Here is a 21,855-nt window from a genome sequence, read left to right as displayed (position 1 = left end):
CGGGATATTTTCCAATTACGAGTACAATGTTAAATTCGGTGAATATTTTACGTCTTGCATGAAGCGAAGGCTATATTTTATGTATTCGGTGTGAAAAAGAGAAACTTTTGTTAGCGTTGCACAACTTTAAATTACAAAATTGTGACGTACAGTATTGCAAATCCTGTAATAGATTATTATTATTAAAACAGTAATGTTTGCATTCTCCAAAATATAACACAAAATGGCAGATATTGGACCAAAAATTAAAATTGCTCTTTCAGTTGAAATTGGTAGAATTTTTGACGTTTTCTCCGAGTTACAAAGAAAATTTAACCAAACTTCATTGCGAGCAGTTTGCACGACTGTTGTATTTATTTCGTGGCTGTTTCGGCTTTGAGTCTCCATTATCGCACGACACTTCTGCAACATTGTATTCTGACGTAAGATGAGGAATTCTTGCCTACGTTGTTAGGTTTGGTTCCATTAGCATAAATACACTGCTAACTTATTATTTATCTTAAGAGAACTAAACCTAGCTAGCCTAACCTAACAACTTTGGCATTTATCCTAAAAATAAAATGTATTTCTACTGACGTCATAACGCAACGTTGCAGAAGTGTTGTGCGACAAGTGAGACCGGTTACGGCTCTCTCCTCCTCTCACTCATTCTGCTCGTGGCTCTCTGGTGGTGTTCTGGTGCCGTGTTCTATATACGTATACCATACAAATGACATCGTGCCGGTTGAAATTGTCAGAAATATTTATCGTACTTGTTTCCAGTGGACTAACTAACTATCAGTTGCAGCCAGCATCTTGTAAGTCATTAAGTGTAGAGTTGAACCACAGAATTGAAATATTCATTCGACCCAAAAGTAAAAGTAACATGGGGAAATCTTACCTTTTTAAAGAAATTGCATTTAATCATTCATTCATTCCTTTCTTGTTATAATATGTGGTATACGTAATGCGTTATAATGTTTAGCCATGCCGTGTGAGTAAAATATTGCACAGAACACTTCTGAAAATGTGCAAAACTATATCACTTTTGTATTTGAATGGTCCAGTTGTGTTTCGGACTAGATTTTGTGTGTAGGCCTATAGTTTTTTTTTTGTTTTTTTGAGCGAATTTACAATATAGAGTGTATCTAATTTCGTTAATATTTTGTATACTAACCAATTTTGGCCTTCTTAAGATGACCGTACCCCCCTCCGATTTTTTTCATATTTGGCATACTCGTGATTGAGGCCTCCTAATCACGAATCTGGAGTTAAAAGTTGTCGGAAACGTCTAGAAATTGCAAAATAAGCGAAAATAAGGCGTTAGTTTTCGGAATGGAAACTGTCGATTTTCGCGAAATTTTTTGTTTCACAAGGAAATATATATATTCCTGATACTACCACGACACCAAATTTTAACTGTGTTTGCCTAACCTAACAACACGTCAATGGTTCGCAATTATTTAGCAATTTCTAGATCCTGATACTACCATAACACCAAATTTTAACTATGTTTGCCTAACCTAACCTAACTACACGTCAATGGTTCGCAATTATTTTGCAATTTCTAGAGGCTCCCGACAAAGTTTAACTTCAGATTCGTCATTAGCAGGCCTCAATTAGTAAGTATACTAAATATGAAGAAAATCTGAGAGAGATCCACTCATCTTAAGTCATACCAAAAATATTAACTAAGCTTTCCTAACCTAACCTTACCGCAAATGGTTCGTGGGGCTAGCCATGCATAACGTACAATTTCTACACGTGAGCCCTGCATTTTAACAACAGATGCGGGTAAAAGTTTGGTATGGTCCCAATACCTCTCACTTGTTTCTTTCATAATTTTTAACATTCGTACTTACCTAGTCTGTATTACGAAATATTCTTCAAGGTGGTATTTTGCTTTTTTCACGAAAATAATTTCTATTTGTGACATGAGAAATTATTGTTGTTCCTTATTTTGGTTCCGTAAGACACAATATGGCGAGACAGCTTGACTAGCATGGTACATCATCATTGGGTATGCAGTGTTTCCAACCTTGTCAACCGAAAAATCCCCACGAACCATTCACGGATAGCCCCAGAAACAAAAAAATCCCCATGAATCATGCACGCTTAGCCCCACAAACCATTCATGAATAACCCCACAAACCATGCACAGCAAGGTTAGGTTACGTTAGACAAACATAGTTACAATTGTCATCTTCTTGCAAAAAACGGCGTGGTTGGAAACACTGACAGAGAGTTACGTCATCAAACATTCACAACATTTGGTTCACGTAGTGCAAGAAAATTAAAGGTACAACAATTGTGCATCAGAGAGATATTTCTGTTCAAAAATAAATGATTTCCCGGTGAAATAGATTCAAGGATGAAAGAAAATACTTCCACAAACTTCTAAATGCTACAGAAACTCATTTTCGTAAGTAGTTTCTTGTGTAAAAATGAATAAATCCGTTGGGACTGTATCGAATTTTTACCCAGATTCGTGATTAGAAGGCCAAAAGTAGTTAGTATACCAAATATTAACGAAATTGGAGATACTCTCTATATTGTAAATTCTTACCTTTTTCTTAAAATGAGGAAACTGTATGTGCATAGTTTTTCTCTCTTTTTATGAAATAAACTACTTGCACAATTATCTCTTACGTAGCTTATGTGTAGCACGATTATGTGATGTTAGTTCAGGGTACGATCATTGGGAAAATTGTTCCTGTGCAAGTGCCAGTTGTTTAATACGTATTTACAAGTTGCACAGAAGAATGTTGTTAAGGAGTGTAGAAGTAAGTTTGAAATTTGGAAGTACAAATTTGCATAATTTTAAATTCGCTTGCTGAATGGACGTCACAAGTCATTGCTATGTCAAGAACGTCTCCACTTTGGAAAATGTGATGGAGAGAAAGGGAAGTGTGCAAATGCCAAGGTGATCAAACCTAACAATCGCAACATACACAAAACCTATAAAAATACTGTAAATATTGTAGAAGCACAATTTGAGTACCAAACCTTACTTACCTGACCTACTTACAAAAGCATATAGGATAGGAATGAATAAAATATTATATTCTCATGAAGAAGTGTTCAGAATGTGTCAAGTGGCACATGAATCCCATGCTCTAAAACTAACAAAGGGAACACTGCAACCCTCATAAAAACAATCTCATTGAAAAGAAATATATACATATGGCTTGAGAATATGTATGAAAGATCTCTTAAGGTAAAAATTTCCTTTGCAATTTCCAATTGCAAGGACACTTTTAATTTTGGTACCAGTTTCGTACATCGGAGACACATTAAAATCTGATATTTTGTGTTTCGCATGGTTCGTCCTTACCAATTCTGTATTGCGGAACATAGTTCAAGGTGCCATTATGCTTTTTACACTAAAACAAACACAGTTTTTCTCATAGAGAGTAATTTTTTAAATTCCTATTTTCGCTTTCGTAACGCACAATATGGCAGCCACAACTTGACTACTGTTCTGGGTAAGCAGTGTTTCCAACCTTCTTCACTGAAAAACACCTACTATCGTGTTCGTCACATGTGCAAATTGTACATTATGCACGGGTAGCTGACGGATAGCCCCACGAACCAGGGAGTCGTAACGTACCCAATTTGCGTTACACGGTACGTTCCATTTTGTAGGAGGAAAAGTATGGTTCCACTGCTGGTACCCATGTAACGTAACGAAATGCAATATGTTATAGACTGACGTTACAAGGAACGTAACAAAATGTATTGTGGTAGATATTAACGTTATAAAGGAACGGAACGAAATGAGCACATTGGAACATAACGTAATATGCAATATGGTATATACTACCGTTACAAGTTACAAGGAACGTAGGAACGAAATGCAATATGGTATATACTAGCGTTACAAAAAAACGTAACGAAATGCAACATGGTAGTAAATAACGGTATACATAGGAACGTAATGAATGCAATCCTCCGTAACGGAATGAAGTGAAAGGCAATATGGTTAATTAACGTTACATAGGAATGTAACAAAATGTAAACCACTGTAGCGGAACGGAACAAAATGCAGTTGGGTACATACCATCTACATAAGGAACGTAAATAAATTCAGTATGGTAGATGTTAACGTTACAAGGAAAGAACAATTCACAAATGTTAGCTAGTAACGTTATAGGCGCGTGACGAATATAATCTATTTAACATCACGGAAGAAAAAGGAATAGCCAAAATCTCTTACCTTTCATTGGAACATTGCGAAAAATAACTCAGTATATCGTATGGGATTAATGTGAAATAGCCGTGAAAAATATGGTTGTTTGTAAACAAATGAATTTCAACCAGGGTTGTTAAAGGGTCAGGAATTTTAAATCAATTCAATTCCGGTTCAGCAGGGAATATTAGCAAGCATAAATGGATCTGGACCGTAAAGAGCCTTTTTATGTATTTCAGATCGTTCCAGGGACCTTTTCTCCTGATCAATTGAAATACGGCAAAGGGACCTTCTTTCCGGATCAATTTAAAAGACGGTCTAAGTTCCATATTGAAATGAAAGAATACGCAACTTGGACCGAATTTAAACTGTGCGATAAAAAAGTTTCCAGTCTTGTTGCGGAACCCAATAGAACCCATTAGAATTTATGGGTTCGTGGACGTTTAACAACCCTGATTTGATATTAAATTACATTTTTGGCTCGAAACTGAATAAAGCTTCCAACTAGTGTAGAAAGGAGTAGCAATAGGCGTGCGCACGGGGTGCAAGGGGAGGGGTAAAATGCCCCCCTCGTCATGGACATCAGAGAAATATGCCATATGCAATTGCATATTAACCCGATAATAGTGTTGCCCCCTCAAGAAACACCACTTGAATTCGAAATTATCGCATTCCTGCATCCCCATTATAATAATTAATGTAAATTAGTATGACAAATCAAATTATACGTGTGAAATATATACTTTTAGCTGACATTCGTTTTCTAAAGGGGAGAGGTGGCCATCCTCGCCCCCCTTCCAGATTTCCATGCCCTTATATTATTATACTTTATTCCAGAAATTTAGGGTAGAGGAATCATATCGCCGGTTATTAAACTATATTATGCTCTTGAAGAAAATGAAGTATTTTGAAGCCGATGAAAGTTCACAAAGGAACAACGGCGGAAGAAGGTGTTGTGGCACAACCACAGGGGGCAGGGTAGATTAGCCCTCAAACTTGTACAGAAATCAATTCTAGGAGGTAAGGAAGGCAAACATTGGACTATAGAAAGAAAGGTTGCAGAATCTAAGAGTAGCAAGACAAAAGGATACTCAAGATGGATTTAGTTTTCACGTCTTTCGTGCACTATTTCTTCCAGACGGCAAGAGCACCTGCAAGGGGGGCACAGAGGGGCAATTGCCCCCTCTCGATTTCTATCTTTATACCAATTTTAAAAAAAGTTATATAAACTTGGACAGTTGCTGCTGATTACGGTGTAAGTTTTGTCCGTGTAAGGTAATAAATAGATTTATTATTAATTTTTGAAGCCGCACCGTTCATTTATAAACACACTGTATATGAGTCATTGTGAATTCGAGTCAATTTAAACATTTTGCGTTGTTGCGAGATTATCTATTAGGATACAATTTGGACATAAACAATCTAAGTAGAAAAAGTGCATCTTGTATATCAAAATTGCCATGTCCATCTGATCTCCGAAAGTAGTGTTTAGCACGTCATTTTTCAAGTATATGATTGATTGATTTGGTGTTTTGAGTCCACTTTATGCACAGTAAGGCCAATCGGGACTGAACCTTCAGTTTGAAGTGGAATCCGAACCACTTGTGCCTCCACCGGGTATCGAACCCGGGACCCCTTGATTACTAGGCGACGACGCAACCACTGCGCCATCGGGGAGGCCATTTCAAGTATAGTCCATGATTGTATCTAGTATATGAATGAGATTTGTCCCTCCTCTCAAACAATTCGTGGCTTGTCCCCACCGAACGAAGTGTGTCACTTATAAATTAAGTTTCCGAAAGCAGGCATTATGCATGAACAGAACAAAAAATACTCCTGAGAAATTACAAACATTATAAGCCAGTTCGTGACCGGGAGTTATTGACGGTCTCCCCCCCCCCCAACCTATCCACTTTAGGTCCCGGGTTCGAGTCCTGGTCTGTAAATATCTTTTTTAGGTGTCTCTTCATCAATTTCATCTATTTATCATCCATCTTCATAGTTTCGATTAATTATAAAAGTGACAAAAGCAAAGCAAAATAAGAACAAATAAAAATAATTGCAAAATGACTACAATGTCAGAACTACATTTGAAAAATAAAATGCGAGCAGAAGATTCATTTTCAAACAGGTATTTGGGTAGAATTGTGTAGACAGACAGCATGCTCCCGAAAGTTGCCAATCCACGTGTAGCATGACCTTCGATACTGGGGTTGCGCTTTTTCAGGAAAGTTTTCTCGACCCTCCTCAGGCGTCTTATCAAGAATGCCTCAGTGTTCGTAGCATTGCCAACTTATTTTCCGTCGGAAAAAGTATTTTTCCTCCTATTTAATCTGCGGTTGGCTCTACAATACATACAACAACTGAATTACGGCGAAGTAGGTTAGAAACCCTGCGTGCTCAACAGCAGCTTCGATAAGGCACCTGATTGTTTCGAGCTGAACCAGGAAATGGGCGATCTTTATTCCCCAAGGCCATTCCGTAAAACTAATGCCACAAGAAGTTTTCTGTGTGGATTTGAGAGCATGAAATTGTAGGCTGATGATAGTACTAGAAGACGTCAAGTGGATTTTTTTTCTGTTTCGTTATGTTATATAGCTTTCCTACCTATATAGTTTGAATAACTAATCAATCATTTGATGAGTAGACAAACACGAAGAAGCCGATCCCGTGGCAAATTAGTTAGCGTAATACACTGCGAAGTCTAATGTCGGATTAGAAAATATGGATGGGTCATTTGTCTTTATACCACTTCCATCACCTATCACATCCTTTATCATCGCGATTAACCGAAAGTGGTAGACGCGAAATAAAAATAGAACCTTTGCATGAATGTCCGAAAAAAAGGCAAGGGCACGAACCACCTGGAAAAGGAAAGTCAACCAAAAATTATATATATCGCGCAATTGCATTTTAGCTATAATAATATATGTTAATTATTGCATGAACATGCTTGAGGGGAGGGTGGGGGAACACAATTTTTATCCCGAAATTTTGGAATTTTGAGAGTTAGCCCCCTCCCCCTCGCCACATATTTGCAAAAATTTCATATAGTCTGAATCTCTGGTTCATTCCGCGTACAACGGTATATCACTCATCTCTCTAGGACAATTAGCTTCCGATCTACACTTATTTAATTGAAACTCTGCATTTTGCTCAAAATCGGCTCGGTACCCAGAGGCTTACTTGTGAAAAAGGTCTTGGGCGTCAAAAGGTTAAAACAAGACAAACTTTCATTCTAACCTCAGTCAATTGTGGGAGCTGCTTAGAAGTAGTAGTGTTGCTGGTATGGTGGACTTCGGTTCTTACTTTTGCTTTTAACAGATAGATACATTTTGAATAATAGTGAAATCAAAGTAATCGATTATTTTACCGAATGACAAAGTTATAATGGAATTGTGTTATCTCCATTACAGAACAACTACCTAATCTCATTCAATTCCAGTGTTCTATCTGGTAGATAGATATATCAACCTTTGCAATGATGTAAACTTTCAGTGCAATGGCGACAAAAGTCCAAGAACTATAATGTCAAACTTTAAAGGTTTCCTGACAAAATAAAAAAGGGACAGATCATTTACATTCTCAATGGACATGTTGAAAAAAAGACTAATATTCATTTTTTTAAATTTCTTTTTTTAGCGTAGGTAAAAGGAAGTCACTTGAATAAAGTGGGAATATAATCAAAATGTCCATCAGGTATTCATTGATTTCAAAAAAGCATATGATTCGGTCAAAAGAGATAAATTATATAATATATTAGTCGAATTTGGAATACCTAAGAAGCTTGTTAATATGATACAAGTATGCACCAGTGAAACAGAAAGTAAAATTCGTGTGGGTATTTATGTGTCTGACAAATTTACAATTCATGATGGGTTAAAACAAGGAGATGCATTATATCCATTGCTCTTTAATTTTGCCTTAGAATATGCTGTCAGGAAGGTAACAGAAACTAACGAAGGACTAAAATTAAATGGTGTGACTCAGTTGTTAGCATATGCAGATGATGTAGACTTATTAGGGGATGATATAAATACAATTAAGAATAATGCTAAAATACTTTTCAAAACTGCTAAAGACATAGGTTTGGAAGTTAACAAAGAGAAAACTAAATATATGCTTACAGGCCGAAACCAAGTGTTAGGTAATAATCAAAATATAATTATTGATAACAACTCGTTTGAACCAGTTTCCAAATTCAAATACTTAGGAGTAATATTAACCAATGAAAATTATATTAAAGAGGAAATAAAGAGTAGGCTTAATTCAGGAAATGCAAGTTACTTCTCTCTTCATAAACTTTTGTCTTCTAGTTTAATAACTAAGAAACTAAAAGTTAAAATATACAAAACAGTAATTTTGTATGTAGTGCTCGTATTAAATGGGTGTGAAACTTGGTCCCTTACATTGAAAGAGGAACATAAATTGAGAGTATTTGAAAATAAGGTTCTTAGGAAAATATTTGGACCTAAAAGGGATGAGGAGACAGGTGAGTGGAGAAGGTTACATAATTTAGAACTACATAATTTGTATTCATGTCCAGATGTTATTAGAATAATTAAATCAAGAAGACTTAGGTGGGCAGGCCATGTGGCACGAATGGGAGAGGAAAGAGGAGTTTACAGGATTCTTGTTGGGAAACCTGATGGTAGGAGACCTGTAGGAAGGCCAAGACGAAGATGGAGGGACAACGTTGACATGGACCTAAAGGAAATCGGTAGGGATGGAAAAGAGTATATAGATCTTGCTCAATATAGGGACAGATGGAAGGCCTGTGTTGCTGCAGCCATGAACCTTCGGGTTTAAGAAAGCTAGAGAGTTAGTTAGTTAGTTTAAAAGGAAGTAGCTATAAATGAGTAAATAAAAAATATTACGTGGCAGAGTGGTTAGCACAGCGCACTACGACGCCAGGGGTCCCGGTTTCGAATCCCGATCTGCACATGAGTGTTCTCTGTGAGTGTCCCTTCGTCAGTTTCAGCATTCGTCGCTCATGCTCATCTTCGCTTTCTGAACCGCCAGGTGTACAGCACCTGGCGCAGCGTTTCGCGTCCGAATTCCAGGAACAGGCAACTTACGGTTACCTGACCAAGTAGCGTTTCGTCCGAGGGCTACCATCCTAATAGTGTTTAATGAAGCAAACTCTTGCTAACACTCTTAAATGCTCCATCGAAGAAAATATATATTTTTTTGTTTTAATATTTCTTTCCCTCTGGAAATTGCAAATCTCACCTTCGTAGTTGACAGATAGTAAGAAAGTGTTGCCATCAGCCATGACTAAAATTTCTAGATCCAAGTTCACTTCCTCTCGACGATTTGTTTTGATTTGATTTGTTGTTTTAAGTCCACTTTATGCACATTAAGGCTAATAGGGATTGGACCTACAGTTTAAAGTGGGATCCGAACCACTTGTGCGTCCACCGGGTATCGAACCCGGGACCTCTCTCTCGACAATTTGTCTTGAGTCTGCACTCCGCTGTCTATGCAATGTAGTTTTAAAAGTTGTAAACCGAGGTATACTAGTCACCAATTCCATCGCTGCCAGTGGTTAGTCAAGGTGTGACTCATCATCAGCCAGGATCGAACAAAACGCAACTCATTAAACCGTCGCAGACGAACTGTAGCATTTTTCTAGAAATTTCGCTTTCGGACGAAACGCTACTGAACCGTACAGCAGTCCCAATGCCTACTCCAAGTTGCACAGCTGCTTTCGGAGCTCTTGGTTTGGAAAGGGGGTCGGGATGAGGAAAGGGTCTTGATTTTTTATACTGAAGCTCCTTCATTTCAGTCTCCTATTTCTCTTGGTTGAATTTTCTGAGATACGGAATCTACCTCATTTTGCTTGTCATTACGTTTTATTGCATCACCCACGGTACGCTTACATATACTACTTAACATTTTCAATTTCCCTGTACCCTTTGGTTAGGTACGGTAAAAATAAATAGCTGCCATTCGTCAAATGTTGTATTTTTGTTTTTGTTACCCATTTTTCTCGTACTTCAGTCAGGGAGCAATGCAGCTACTGGTAACAAATGTAGTCAGGAAGTAGCATCAATTGTTCCTTCCCCGCACTGTAGTTGACCAGTAAAAAAAAACGATGTAAAGCCTCGTTTCTATTACCACAAATTTGCCGCGCAACATGACGCGCGGCATGCGACGCTGCATGTGCCAAGCATTTGTTGAAATGGAAATTGTCTGCAACATGCCGCGGCGCAAGTGCCGGGGACAAAATTGCCCCAACAATTAAGACGCACAACATGCGCCGCGGACAATGGAAACAGCCTGCAGCAAGTTCCTGGGGCATGCGCACTAGAGTAGAAACAGACGACGCGACTACAATCTGTGGTCCAACAAGATTTAATAACAATGCAAAATCACTTACAGTCATTCTTACAAAGTTTTCGTATCCACTTTGAAGACGTAAGTCTCTCATCAACGAGTTATATGCTCCTTCCGAATTTCTTTTCGCTAGAAAACTTCTAATCCACCATCTAGGTCGTTTTCGCCTCTTATTTTTACAAGTTCATGGTACGCGCCTGCCATAACCACAAAACCCGCCATAGTTGTATTGTTCATCTTTACACAAGTTAAATCACTACCAAATTATTACAATACAAGAGAAGAAACACTGACTACTCTAAAGCACAATGGAACAACGCTACACTCAAGTCCTGCACTCCGGTGCTGTTGTAGGCGTATTTTGCAGAAGTAGTTTTGAATTGGAAACAGTGCACTGAATGACGCGCAACATGCGCCTGCACATGTTGCGCGTCATGGGTCTGGAACTTGTCAGAATGGAAACGTAGCTTAACAGAAACAGAAGGCTTTCACGATTTGTCTGAATATTAAAGTGATCTCTTTTTTCACACCCAAACATAAATAACTATTTTCAAATATTTAAACGTAACAGGGGTGTAAGGGGTGACCTTCCACGTATTACATCCAATCCTCAACTTCATTCCACGTAGTACGCCCTGGACTGCTCTTTCCAGACTAACGAGACTCTGGCGACTGGCCCTATGGCCAGTATAATTCTGTGTGTTCTCCTGCTTTCTGTCATATGCGCTGAGTGCCTCTTTACAGCCTCAGCTTTTAACCTAAGTCAGAATATTTTAATATTTCAGTTATGCGACATTACAGTTATGTTATTTGTTATGGTAAGGGGCTGCACCCCGTATAACGTGGCGGGTGCAAAATAGCCTAAGTGCTGACGCACCCAAATTTTTTTAAAAAAAGTTACATATAACTTTAAGAAATGCGTATAAATATTTCACCATCGTTTATATTTATGTACATGTTAATTTTCAAATATTGTGAAGGAATGCAGCAAGATGCTACGTATTTGATTACTAATGTGAGCCACTGTATATGTTATGTTTTTATTTCATGAACAATGTATGGTCAAACATTATTTTGCAGAGCTCCGTGGCGGAGTGGTTAGCACAGTGCAATACGACGCCACAGGTTCCGAGTTCGGATCACAGCCTGTGCATTATTTTCTTTGTGATGTCCTTTCATCAATTTTGCCATTTCATCACCCATCCTCGTCTTCGCGATTAGCCAAAACTGGCATAAAACCAAATTTAAATATAACAAATCAAAATCAAACATTACTTGGCATGACAAGAATGGATAGGTTATTTTGAAGCTGCTGTTATTAAAAGCAAATTGTATGTAGCTTTCCTAGACAGAAGTTTCACACAGAGAAACTGATTGATTGGATAACGGCTGCGGATTCCTACTCGAGCAGAAAATATATATATTTCCATTTATTACTTACAACAATAGCAGACTGATTTCCTGCTAAATCAAAGAAAACTTGCATTCACAGTTACAAATTGACGTGTTGAATGAACTTAACTACAGATTTCTCTCACTCCAATTCTGATTAATCGAACAGCACACCACAACGTGGGTCATTATATATTTCCAGCTTACTCTCGAGTTCCTCAACTAAAAATAAATTGACTGCGAGACAAAAACTCCTCTCCGATAACACATTATATGCAGATTGTACGTAAGTTGAAATTCCATCATAATAATAATTTGAATTCTTCAAGTAGTAGCTACAAATATAATTTTTCATACATATTTTCTTAGCAAAATATGAAGTTCCTCACTTCACAAGGATAACATATACACAGTATTTCACAAGAGTTTTTAGTTCGAGCTAGTCGTAGGCCTAATATGAATATAAACGTCACTTCATTACTTAGTTAAAAAAAAAAGTGCCAGGCAATCAGAATTCAAGGGTATGCCTGAAACTATTTGTAGTATCTCATGTATAAAGGGGGCTTTTTAAGTAAAATGAAGGATACATACCACATGCTTTGGTCAATTCAGAGTAGTAGAAACGTAATTATACTGCATGTTGCAACTGAAACCGTAGCCTCGAAGGCCGAAGTCGTTTAGTAATCCATTCATACACTCGGTACGTACCAAACATTTCAAGTTCGAGTAGACATCTGGGCATGGCTGTTTTTTTTTATAACATCCCTTCATAGATTTAATATGATCATCATTCATCTTCATAGTCGCGATTATCTACAAGTGGCAGAAAAGCGATATAAAACATGAATAATACAAAAGTATAACAAACAAAAGAGGATAAAAGGATGAACTGAGTTTGAGTTAATTATAGGAAGTTTTATAAAATTACTGTTTCTTGAATAATCTTGTCCTTTGTTCCGATTGTATTTCTCAGTCACACGTTGCTCAATATCCATGTCGACTGCCGTTCTTGCGTTCTTGAAAATTACTTTCTTGTCTGTCTATGACCTTCTTTCGAACGTGGTAGGTAGGCGGGCATTCTGTCTGTTTCTACACCAAAAAGTTTAATGCACCTCCTGTCCAAGAAGACAAGAATTACTGAAAGTAATTTTCAAAATTGTAAGCGGATGAGGGCCCTTGTAAATGATAAAATATACTGTCATTTTATTCGCTTAGTTTTAAGAATCACTTTCCATACAATTCTTGCCTTCTTGAGAGTCCAATGGCCCTGTCTAGCTACAGACCAGTTGCACAAACGCGGTTTCGTTTGTTTCGTACAACAATTCCATCTAACATTTCGTTTCTACGCATTTTCTACTTGCCAAAAGTGCCTTTCATATCGCCCCAAGGCGTTGTCTACTCGGATGCTTCGTGATCGAAAGTCACGTGTACAAAGTTTCAGGATTCAGATTTTCCGATTTTGCGTGGTGCTGCTGCTATCAGTTCGGTTCGCCTTCTCAAGGTCGCGCAACAAGCAATTATTTTTGGTCTTCCGATAGGAGAAAGCTTGCCTCTCGCTTAGGTGGACGAACGATTGGCACGAATGATTTTTTGGCTCGACCATGGTTGGTCCTTTATGTTTCGTCCTTCAGCAACTTAATCTAAGCACGAATCATTCTCATCGCCAAACAACTGTATTTTTTTTAAAAAAAAATGATGTAACACATGTAAACAGAGAGAGAGAGAGAGAGAGAGAGAGAGAGAGAGAGAGAGAGAGAGAGAGAGAGAGAGATGAGATAGATAGATATAAACGTTTTCCCTCAACAAACGTTTGCTTTGCTATCGTATAAAGTGAACGTACATGTTAAAATTCATCTTGCATAAATAATCAAATTAGAACAAATTCACATAAAGCGATTAAGTATGCAGAAAAGAAATATATTTGTGATAAATACATAGTTAATAAGTAAATTCCAATAACCAGAACTTTTGTCACGCCGAATCTTGTTTACGGATGTTTTCAAACGTTTTGTTTTACAATTTAATTTTTTCACTGACATCCAAAACGAAAATACGTATTATAACTTAGTGACTTTCAAGGGGTCAAAGTACTGTAATGTTAGTATGCTGCCGATCATAATTATGAGGCTTCTTCGAAAACGCCTTCGATAACGGTATTTGCTATTCGTAACGGATATGTGTATCACTTTTTCGAAACAGACTTTTGTGGAGGAAAAGAACTGTAACGTTACAAAAGTAACGAGCACAATTATACGAGAGACCTATGTTATTCTCTCCGGAACACGGCATCGGACACGGTATTGCACATCGGAACGTCTGTATCATACCAGCTATAAATAACGTTGTTGCTTTGAGAAAAGGAGTGTAACGTTTTTACAACCGTGACCTCAATTAAGTTACTGGTTAATTGTAACGTTACTATCACTTTCCACACACACTAAAGTTACTAGTCAATACGTGACGAACCTCTTTCTTACCCTGTAACGTTACTGGGTGCCGGCAATGGATGTAACGTTAAAGTGTCACGTGAAGACCTACTCCTTTAGAGATCAGTTATGGTTCGGTACCGTTATGCACACCTGTAACGTAATGTTCATATACCTGAGGTAACGTTTCTGTTCACGAAAAAAGTTATTCTGTTTCTGGTTGTAACGTAACGGAAACCGTAATTGAAAATACCGTTCCATTTCGTTACGTTACGACTCCCTGCCACGAACCATTTCCGATAAGGTTAGGTTAGGCAAGCATAGTTAAAAAAAGGGGGGTTGGAAACACTGACAGTCGCTTATGTCATCAAACATATGCAGCATCCGTTTCACGTAGGGGAAGCAAATGAAAGCAATGGCAATTGTGCATCGGTGAGATATTTCTCTTGAAAAATACATGATGAAGGGGTTTAGTCTAAGGCTTGATTTTTTTTTTTCATGTGTAGATCTACCTGCAGGGTGTCTGTAAATAAAATGTCAGTGCTTAGAAATGCACCCCTTTTTTACAGCATGGGCTCAAACATGGCCGTTCATTGAATTTTGACAGTTTTCGGGGTTAAATATCTTAGTAGATGGGTTCCCTTTAAAAATTCTGAAATTTGGCACATAGGAAGCCCTTCATGAACCTAACTCTCAGTACAAATCTCAACTTTTAGATTCACCTCTTTTTGGTCAATGTGAGGTAACATATGTCACACGACCAGTTGGTATTGTCAGCTCCAAAACTGAGCTTCCCCCATCTTTTTATCAATGTAGCAGTACATGCAGCTTAAGATAGCCAGTGGCATGCCCAGGAATGTCAAAATGGAGGGGAGTTACATATACTTTTTTAGTATACAGCCCTGTTTTTGCCACATTTTCCTGCCTTTGACTTAAACCTATGCTTAAAAATGCAATTTTTTAACTATTGTTACCCCATTTTCCACCATAATTTTCGTACTTACGATGCAATTTCAAGTTAAACATACCTGAATATCATAGGAAGTATACTTCATTAGCTACAAAATGAATTTTGTTGCAGGTCTCTAGCTTTAATAGTTTTTGAGATATTAAGGTTTCTGTATACTGCCGCATGAGCAAAGAAAGTCATGCGCCATGTTGGAAAAATGGCTGCCCCAGAAGAACTAAAGACAATAATTTTTTTTGAACATTGGTTTTGATATCTAGAAACATGTACAAACGTATGTACTAAAAATGATTTTTTTCTAAAATTGGTTGATTTGACATGGAATGACCCTGAAGCCAATTACTAATTTTGTTGTTGTTCAGTGGATTACACCTAACATGAAGTTATTAATGCATATTAGAGACAACGCTCTGAGGAAATTCAAACGGACGAACAACGTTGCCAATTGGAACCAGTACAAAGATCTCCAAAATTTTAATACTACCGTTATCTGACAGGAAAAGAAGTCATATTTCTCTTTTAAATTTGGCGCCATTCAATCAAATAAGATGAAAACGTGGCGTGAACTAAACCAGTGGGGCTAGCTGGGTAATAAAAATGTCATTACGAACTTGTCCTCGCTTGTGAGCACAGCACACAAGCTCATTGCTCTTAATAATCATTTTGGGCAAATTAGGAATGTATCTAGCATTTCCACTTAACTAAAGACACAACAAATAGAGTACTTTGAAACTGTAGCTTTATCGATGAAGATAAATTATTTTGTTTTAACACAGTAACCAGACTTGTCAAAATTATTGGGGGGGGGGCTCTGATCACTGAAATGAATGAATGAATGACTCACTCCCTCCCTTTTTTTAAAAAAATAAAAATTTCGTCTTCGTATAGCAGTTTTTAAGCAGCTATTATATTCCTCATGCAAATTAAATGTAACATGAAAAACGTTTAGAAGATGTTTCAAAGTCTCTTTATGTCTTTTGTGTATGCTCATTTGTTTTTTTAGATAACAATTAACATTTTTATTTAAAAGTAGGCTATGTATTTACATTAAGAGGCCAACATAACAGTTTTATGCCGGCCTCGGTAGCCGAGCGTGTTGGGTGGTCGACTCAACTCGCTTTGTTCCGGAGGTCTCGGGTTCGACTCCCGGCGAGGGCATGTGCGTGTTTTAATGTCCGCAACAGACTTTTAAAGAAAGGACATGTGACGGGTGCAAAGAACCTTAGTGTTGACGTACCCATAAAAATAAAGAATATTTACAATATTTATCAGTTTTATTTAATTATTTACATAAATGCTAACACAAATCGCTGGCAAATAGTTTTACTTTTTTGTTCTTGCGACAATATTTTACTTAAACATTTAAATTTAATTTTGCAATAATAAATAAACACATAGCATGCCGTGCTTGAGCAATAATGCCTTTGATCATAGCCGTTCCCGCTTTCGCAATACAGACTTTTCATAAGCTTTCCTTGCGTACTTTACTGCATGCCAGTGTTGAATAAACTCAAAGACTTTAGATTTATTTTCCCCTATTCTTTGGACTAGAGGCAGAGATTTCGAGGATAACTAAATATCCTACATATCAATATCGCCTGAAAGTCGTGTTTATGACCTCAAATTGTTCAGAATTCACTAAACAACATACTGGTATAATTGTCATATCACCTTATTTTGAAACTCTTTTCAGTAGAAATGTTAACAATACTCATAATTATAACAGGTGTATAAGCTTAAATCTGCTGTTTGCTCATAGATGGCGTTAGTGAGTGTATGAAGCTACCATGGGCATGCCATACCTGCTGTTTGTTTGAGTTGGACATCTGCCAACACGAATCAGTGCACATCGTCAGCACGTGCAGACATTAACAGACAGAAAAAGAGCATATGCAGGAAGCTTTGCTTTTCTGCTTCCATTTGAAGAAATCTGCTACTGAATCGCATCGAATGCTTGTGGAGGCCTATGGTGACAGTGCTGTATCGGAAACAACGTGCAGGGATTGGTTTCGTTGGTTCAAAGACGGCAATTTTGACCTGAATGACAAGAAGAGTGAAAATCGGCCCAGGAAAGTGGAGGAACATCAATTGCAGGCTCTTTTGGATGAGAACGATACCCAAACGCAAATGATGCTTGCCGAGCAATTGGGTGTTACTCAAGCAGCCATTTCCATGCGTCTACGTGCCATGGGAAAGGTTCAAAAGATCAGAGAATGGGTGAGACATGAATTGACCGATCGGCAGCTGGAGAGACGCCAAAACACATGTGAAATCTTGCTTGCCAGACAAAAAAGAAAGTCTTTCCTGCATCGGATTGTGACTGGTGATGAAAAGTGGATATATTTCGATAATCCTAAACGCAAGAAATTGTGGGTTGATCCCGGCCAACCATCAACATCTTCCTCGAGACCAAATCGCTTCGGCCGGAACACGATGCTGTGTGTTCGGTGGGATCAACAGGGTATCGTCTACTTTGAGCTGTTGAAACCTGGTGAAACTGTCACTGCCCACAGCTACCACCAACAACTGATCAAATTGAAATTGCACCATGCTCTTTGTGACAAAAGGCCGGATTATGAAAAAAAAACATGACAAGCTGATTTTCCTCCACGACAACGCCCCATCGCACACGTCAAGACTGGTCCAAAACTACTTGGACACACGCAACTGGGAGGTGCTACCCCATACCGCGTATTCACCAGACCTGGCTCCTTCCGACTACCATCTGTTTTCGTCGATGGGCCACGCCCTCGCTGAGCAGCACTTCGATTCGTATGCAGATGTCCGAAAATGGCTTGATGAGTGGTTTGCCTCGAAAGAGAGTGACCTTTTTGGCGTGGTATCCACAAATTGCCCGAGAGGTGGGCAAAATGTGTAGCTCGCGAGGGCAAGTTCTTTGAATAAATTTCTTATTGCTTTCTTTGAACAAACCATGTCTTTTTCTGACTACAAAACAGCAGATTTAAGCTTATACACCTGGTATACTTAGTATATAGTAATAAGTCATGTGTTTTGCTGTCTCCGGTCATAAGTTGATGGTCTAGAACATTTCAAATGTGTATTTAAAGTTAAGTTCATGTGGCACAATTCAGAGTAAACTTTACAAGAGAAGCAAAATAATACATTAGATCCTCTTAAGCAAAATTATTTGAGGGGCTCTGCCCCCACATCATTAACCTTGGGGGGGGTTCGAGCCCCAAGCCCTATGACAGTAACTGAAATTGATGTGCAGAAAGCAGTACATAACTTTAAATCAAAGAAGTGTTGGAGCGGATGGCATAAACACTAAGATGTTAAAGATTACACTACCATGTACTGACTCCATTAACTCATATTATCAATTATTCTTTGTCTAAAAGCGTTTTTCCAGAAAAATGGAAAGAAGTGCGAGTCTTGCCTCTTCAATAGCAACAAGATCAGTTCTTTCAATGACTTAAGACCTATAAGCCTATTGCCAGTACTCTCTAAAAGTACTAGAAAGAAATGTATTATCGCAATTAATATATTATGTTGATGCGAACAACTTGATACCTACAGTTCAGTCTGGGTTCTGTGCACGACATAGCACAGCAACAACATTAACAAAAGTTAGATAATATTCTTTGCTAAATTTGCAACCGTTGTTCTACACTTCTCGTATTACTGGATTTTAGTAAAGCTTTCAACACAGTCCAACACTATTTGTTAATATCCAAACTCAAATACTATAAATTTGACTCTGTAGCCGTAAGGTGGTTTGAATCCTATTTACTTAGTAGAAAACAGAGGACATTCCTTCAAAATTCACCCTCACAGATCTCCGAAGCTGTAGTTTTAAAATCAGGGGTTCCACAGGGATCAATTTTAGGACCACTCCTTTTCACCCTCTACACCGCAGACTTAAATAAGGTTATTCAATTTTTCACACCACATTTCTATGGAGGTGATACACAACTGTATTTTTTGACTAGATGTACATCGCTGGAAATAGTATTTCCTCACTCAACACTGATTTAAATAATATTTACACATGGTGTACATCAAATGGTCTTAAGATAAACCCTGAAAAATCACTTTATATGCTAATTGGAGCGAAACAATCTCAAAATTATTATGTTGTTGAACCAATTAAACTTAAAATTAATATTGAAATCATCCCATGTAAGAATTCAGCAAGAAATCTTGGCTTGATCATTAGTGAGACATTGGACTGGACGGATCACATCAATGCACAATGTAAAAAGCATATTTTATTCTGAGAAGCCTCTACAGTTTCCAAGATCAACTACCTGCAGAATGCAAACTTAGACAAGTTCAATCTTTAATTTGGTCGTTATTTGATTATTGTGACATTGTGTATGGGTCCAAATTTGAAAAAAAAAAAAAAAAAAAAAAAAAAACTCTGTAGGAAAATACAAATTGCACAAAATGCATGCATCAGATATACTTTTGGCCTGGCTAAACGCGATCACATCCTTCCCATCTTAAACAGACATAATATTTTAACAATGGCCAACAGGAGGCTACTGCACTATCTGTCTTTTATTCTGCATACTTATTTGAAAAATTATGTAATCACAGCACAATTCACAGATACAGGAAACGTCACAACGAACTTGACATTCTTTACCATTCCACTAAGCTATATACCTCATCTTTTTCTATATCTGTCCCAAAAGCATGGAATGCACCGACAAATGTTAAATCCATAAAACTATATAAGAGTTTCAAAATTAAATTCAAGGAGATGCTTCTACAGGAACAGTAGCACATACTAGAAGTAAATGTCCACTCAAGAAACGACAAGACACTCATATTCTATAACTGTAATTATTGGAATTTTATTACTGTCGTCAAATTATTATTTTTACTATTTACTTAAAGGCAACCTTATGTTAACATTCACATTTATATTATTTTATGGCAAATATTACTGTAATGAGTATATTTGTAATTTTTTATTTCTCTTAGTGTAATCATGCTTTCCATCTGTATTCATATATTATCATATTATATTATATATACTTATATTTTCTTGTGTAGCTCATGACAAGGGTTAGGTGGTAGAACAGCCTACGTCTGAACCTCACCTGCTGAATAAATGCATTATTATTATTATTATGTGAGAAAAAATAAGTGAATGTATCTTTTATAAAATTTTAATTTCATGTACTTTTTTCCAGGAGTCTATTCCCAATGGAGGAATACCCAGAACCGTTAGAGGAGGGAGAGGGAGGAGTTGAAACTGATGAATCTTCATCAGATGATTCAGAAGATTTTGATTCATCAGTTGATACTGCTTCAAAATTCAGCACCCAAGACCCCGCAGTTAAATCACTTTTTACTACACATGAAGATAAGGACAGTGAGACTAGTTCTGGTAAGAGAACATATTTTAAATACTAACACTTATTATAGTTTATAGCTAGCTGTTTCTGGAAGGAGAAAGTGTTTGTCCAAATAATGTATAAAGTAAACAGGTGTGTGCCGTGCCTTAATGACGGATTTATATCTAAAATAATTTTGTGTAGTGAAGTAGGTATCTTTGAGAAGTAGGTATCACCAATTTTTATTTAAGACTTGCATGGGATGATTCAATTCCAGCGTATTATCCTAATATTTGTACTGGTGTAGCATGGTAATGTTAAAATTAGCAACACGGCAAAACCATTTTGTAATAGCATCAGTTATATCAGTGTTGCAAAAAGAGAAAGGGTTTTGTGTATATTTTGAGGCTGTAGATACTGAGATCATAAAATCATGTGTTCTCATTTAGGTATTTTTCTGTGGTATCATTCAAGCATTCTTTCTCATGCTTCCCTGCCCCCCTTTCTTCCACAGCAAGGTTTCACAAATTATACATTAGTCTTATGATTGATTGAATAGGTAGATTAGTCATCTCATACATTTGAAAAGTATGTTGCACGCTAGTTGGACAATTAGTATTAAGCTTTTGCTTCTGTAAGAAGGGTTTCCAAAATAACACTGAGTGAAACATTTGAGCAAATGCTTAAAAAGTGGGAATATTAAAAAAAAAATATAATAAAAAAATTAACAAGTATTTTTTTTTAGTTCAACATCTATTGAACTTGAATTTGTAGATAATTCATAACACCCATGACCATACAAATGTAACACACAGCACAGATTTTTTTATTTTTTAATATTGAATTTAAGAATACAGTGGAACCTTGATAATAAGTTTTTCAGGGGACCAAGCTGAGAAAGTTAAAATACTGGAAAATGTAAAATCGAGGACAATTTTATGGCATTTTGCAATGTTGGGACCATCAGAGTTGAATGTATAATGCAGGGAAATGCAAAATCTGGAAACCTAAAGTCGGGGTTCCACAATTTTCAAAAGTTAAAACATTGAACATTTCTTTGTTTTTTTATAGATAACACAAACAGTAAAGTGTTACAGTAAACAGTGGTGAAAGTACCTTACATTTGTTTCCTATCTTCTAACTTTCTCTGGCAACATTGTACCAACACTACAGTTAGTATTCTGCACTCCTATACTTCGTGAATCTGTACACCTCTTTTTTCTCCGATGACAATGTGACCTAGGTCACGAAATATCA

The 21,855-nt window shown here is 37.3% G+C and overlaps 1 protein-coding gene across 1 annotated transcript in view; it reads left to right on the top strand.

The window, feature by feature from the left end:
- The first annotated feature begins 673 nt into the window (after positions 1-673).
- Positions 674-21,855, top strand: part of LOC146004388 (putative ATP-dependent RNA helicase DDX60) — a 72,446-nt gene continuing 51,264 nt past the window's right edge. Inside the window, exons 1-2 of the mRNA XM_083143196.1 lie at positions 674-797; positions 20,455-20,651. Coding sequence (XP_082999322.1) covers positions 20,468-20,651 — 184 coding nt within the window. The 5' untranslated portion in view covers positions 674-797; positions 20,455-20,467. The remainder of the gene's footprint in view (positions 798-20,454; positions 20,652-21,855) is intronic.

Source organism: Lepisma saccharinum, chromosome 21 (assembly GCF_977018435.1).
Source record: "Lepisma saccharinum chromosome 21, izLepSacc3.1, whole genome shotgun sequence".
NCBI classification, from domain to species: Eukaryota; Metazoa; Arthropoda; class Insecta; order Zygentoma; family Lepismatidae; genus Lepisma; species Lepisma saccharinum.
This window is presented reverse-complemented; position numbering and strand designations above follow the sequence as displayed.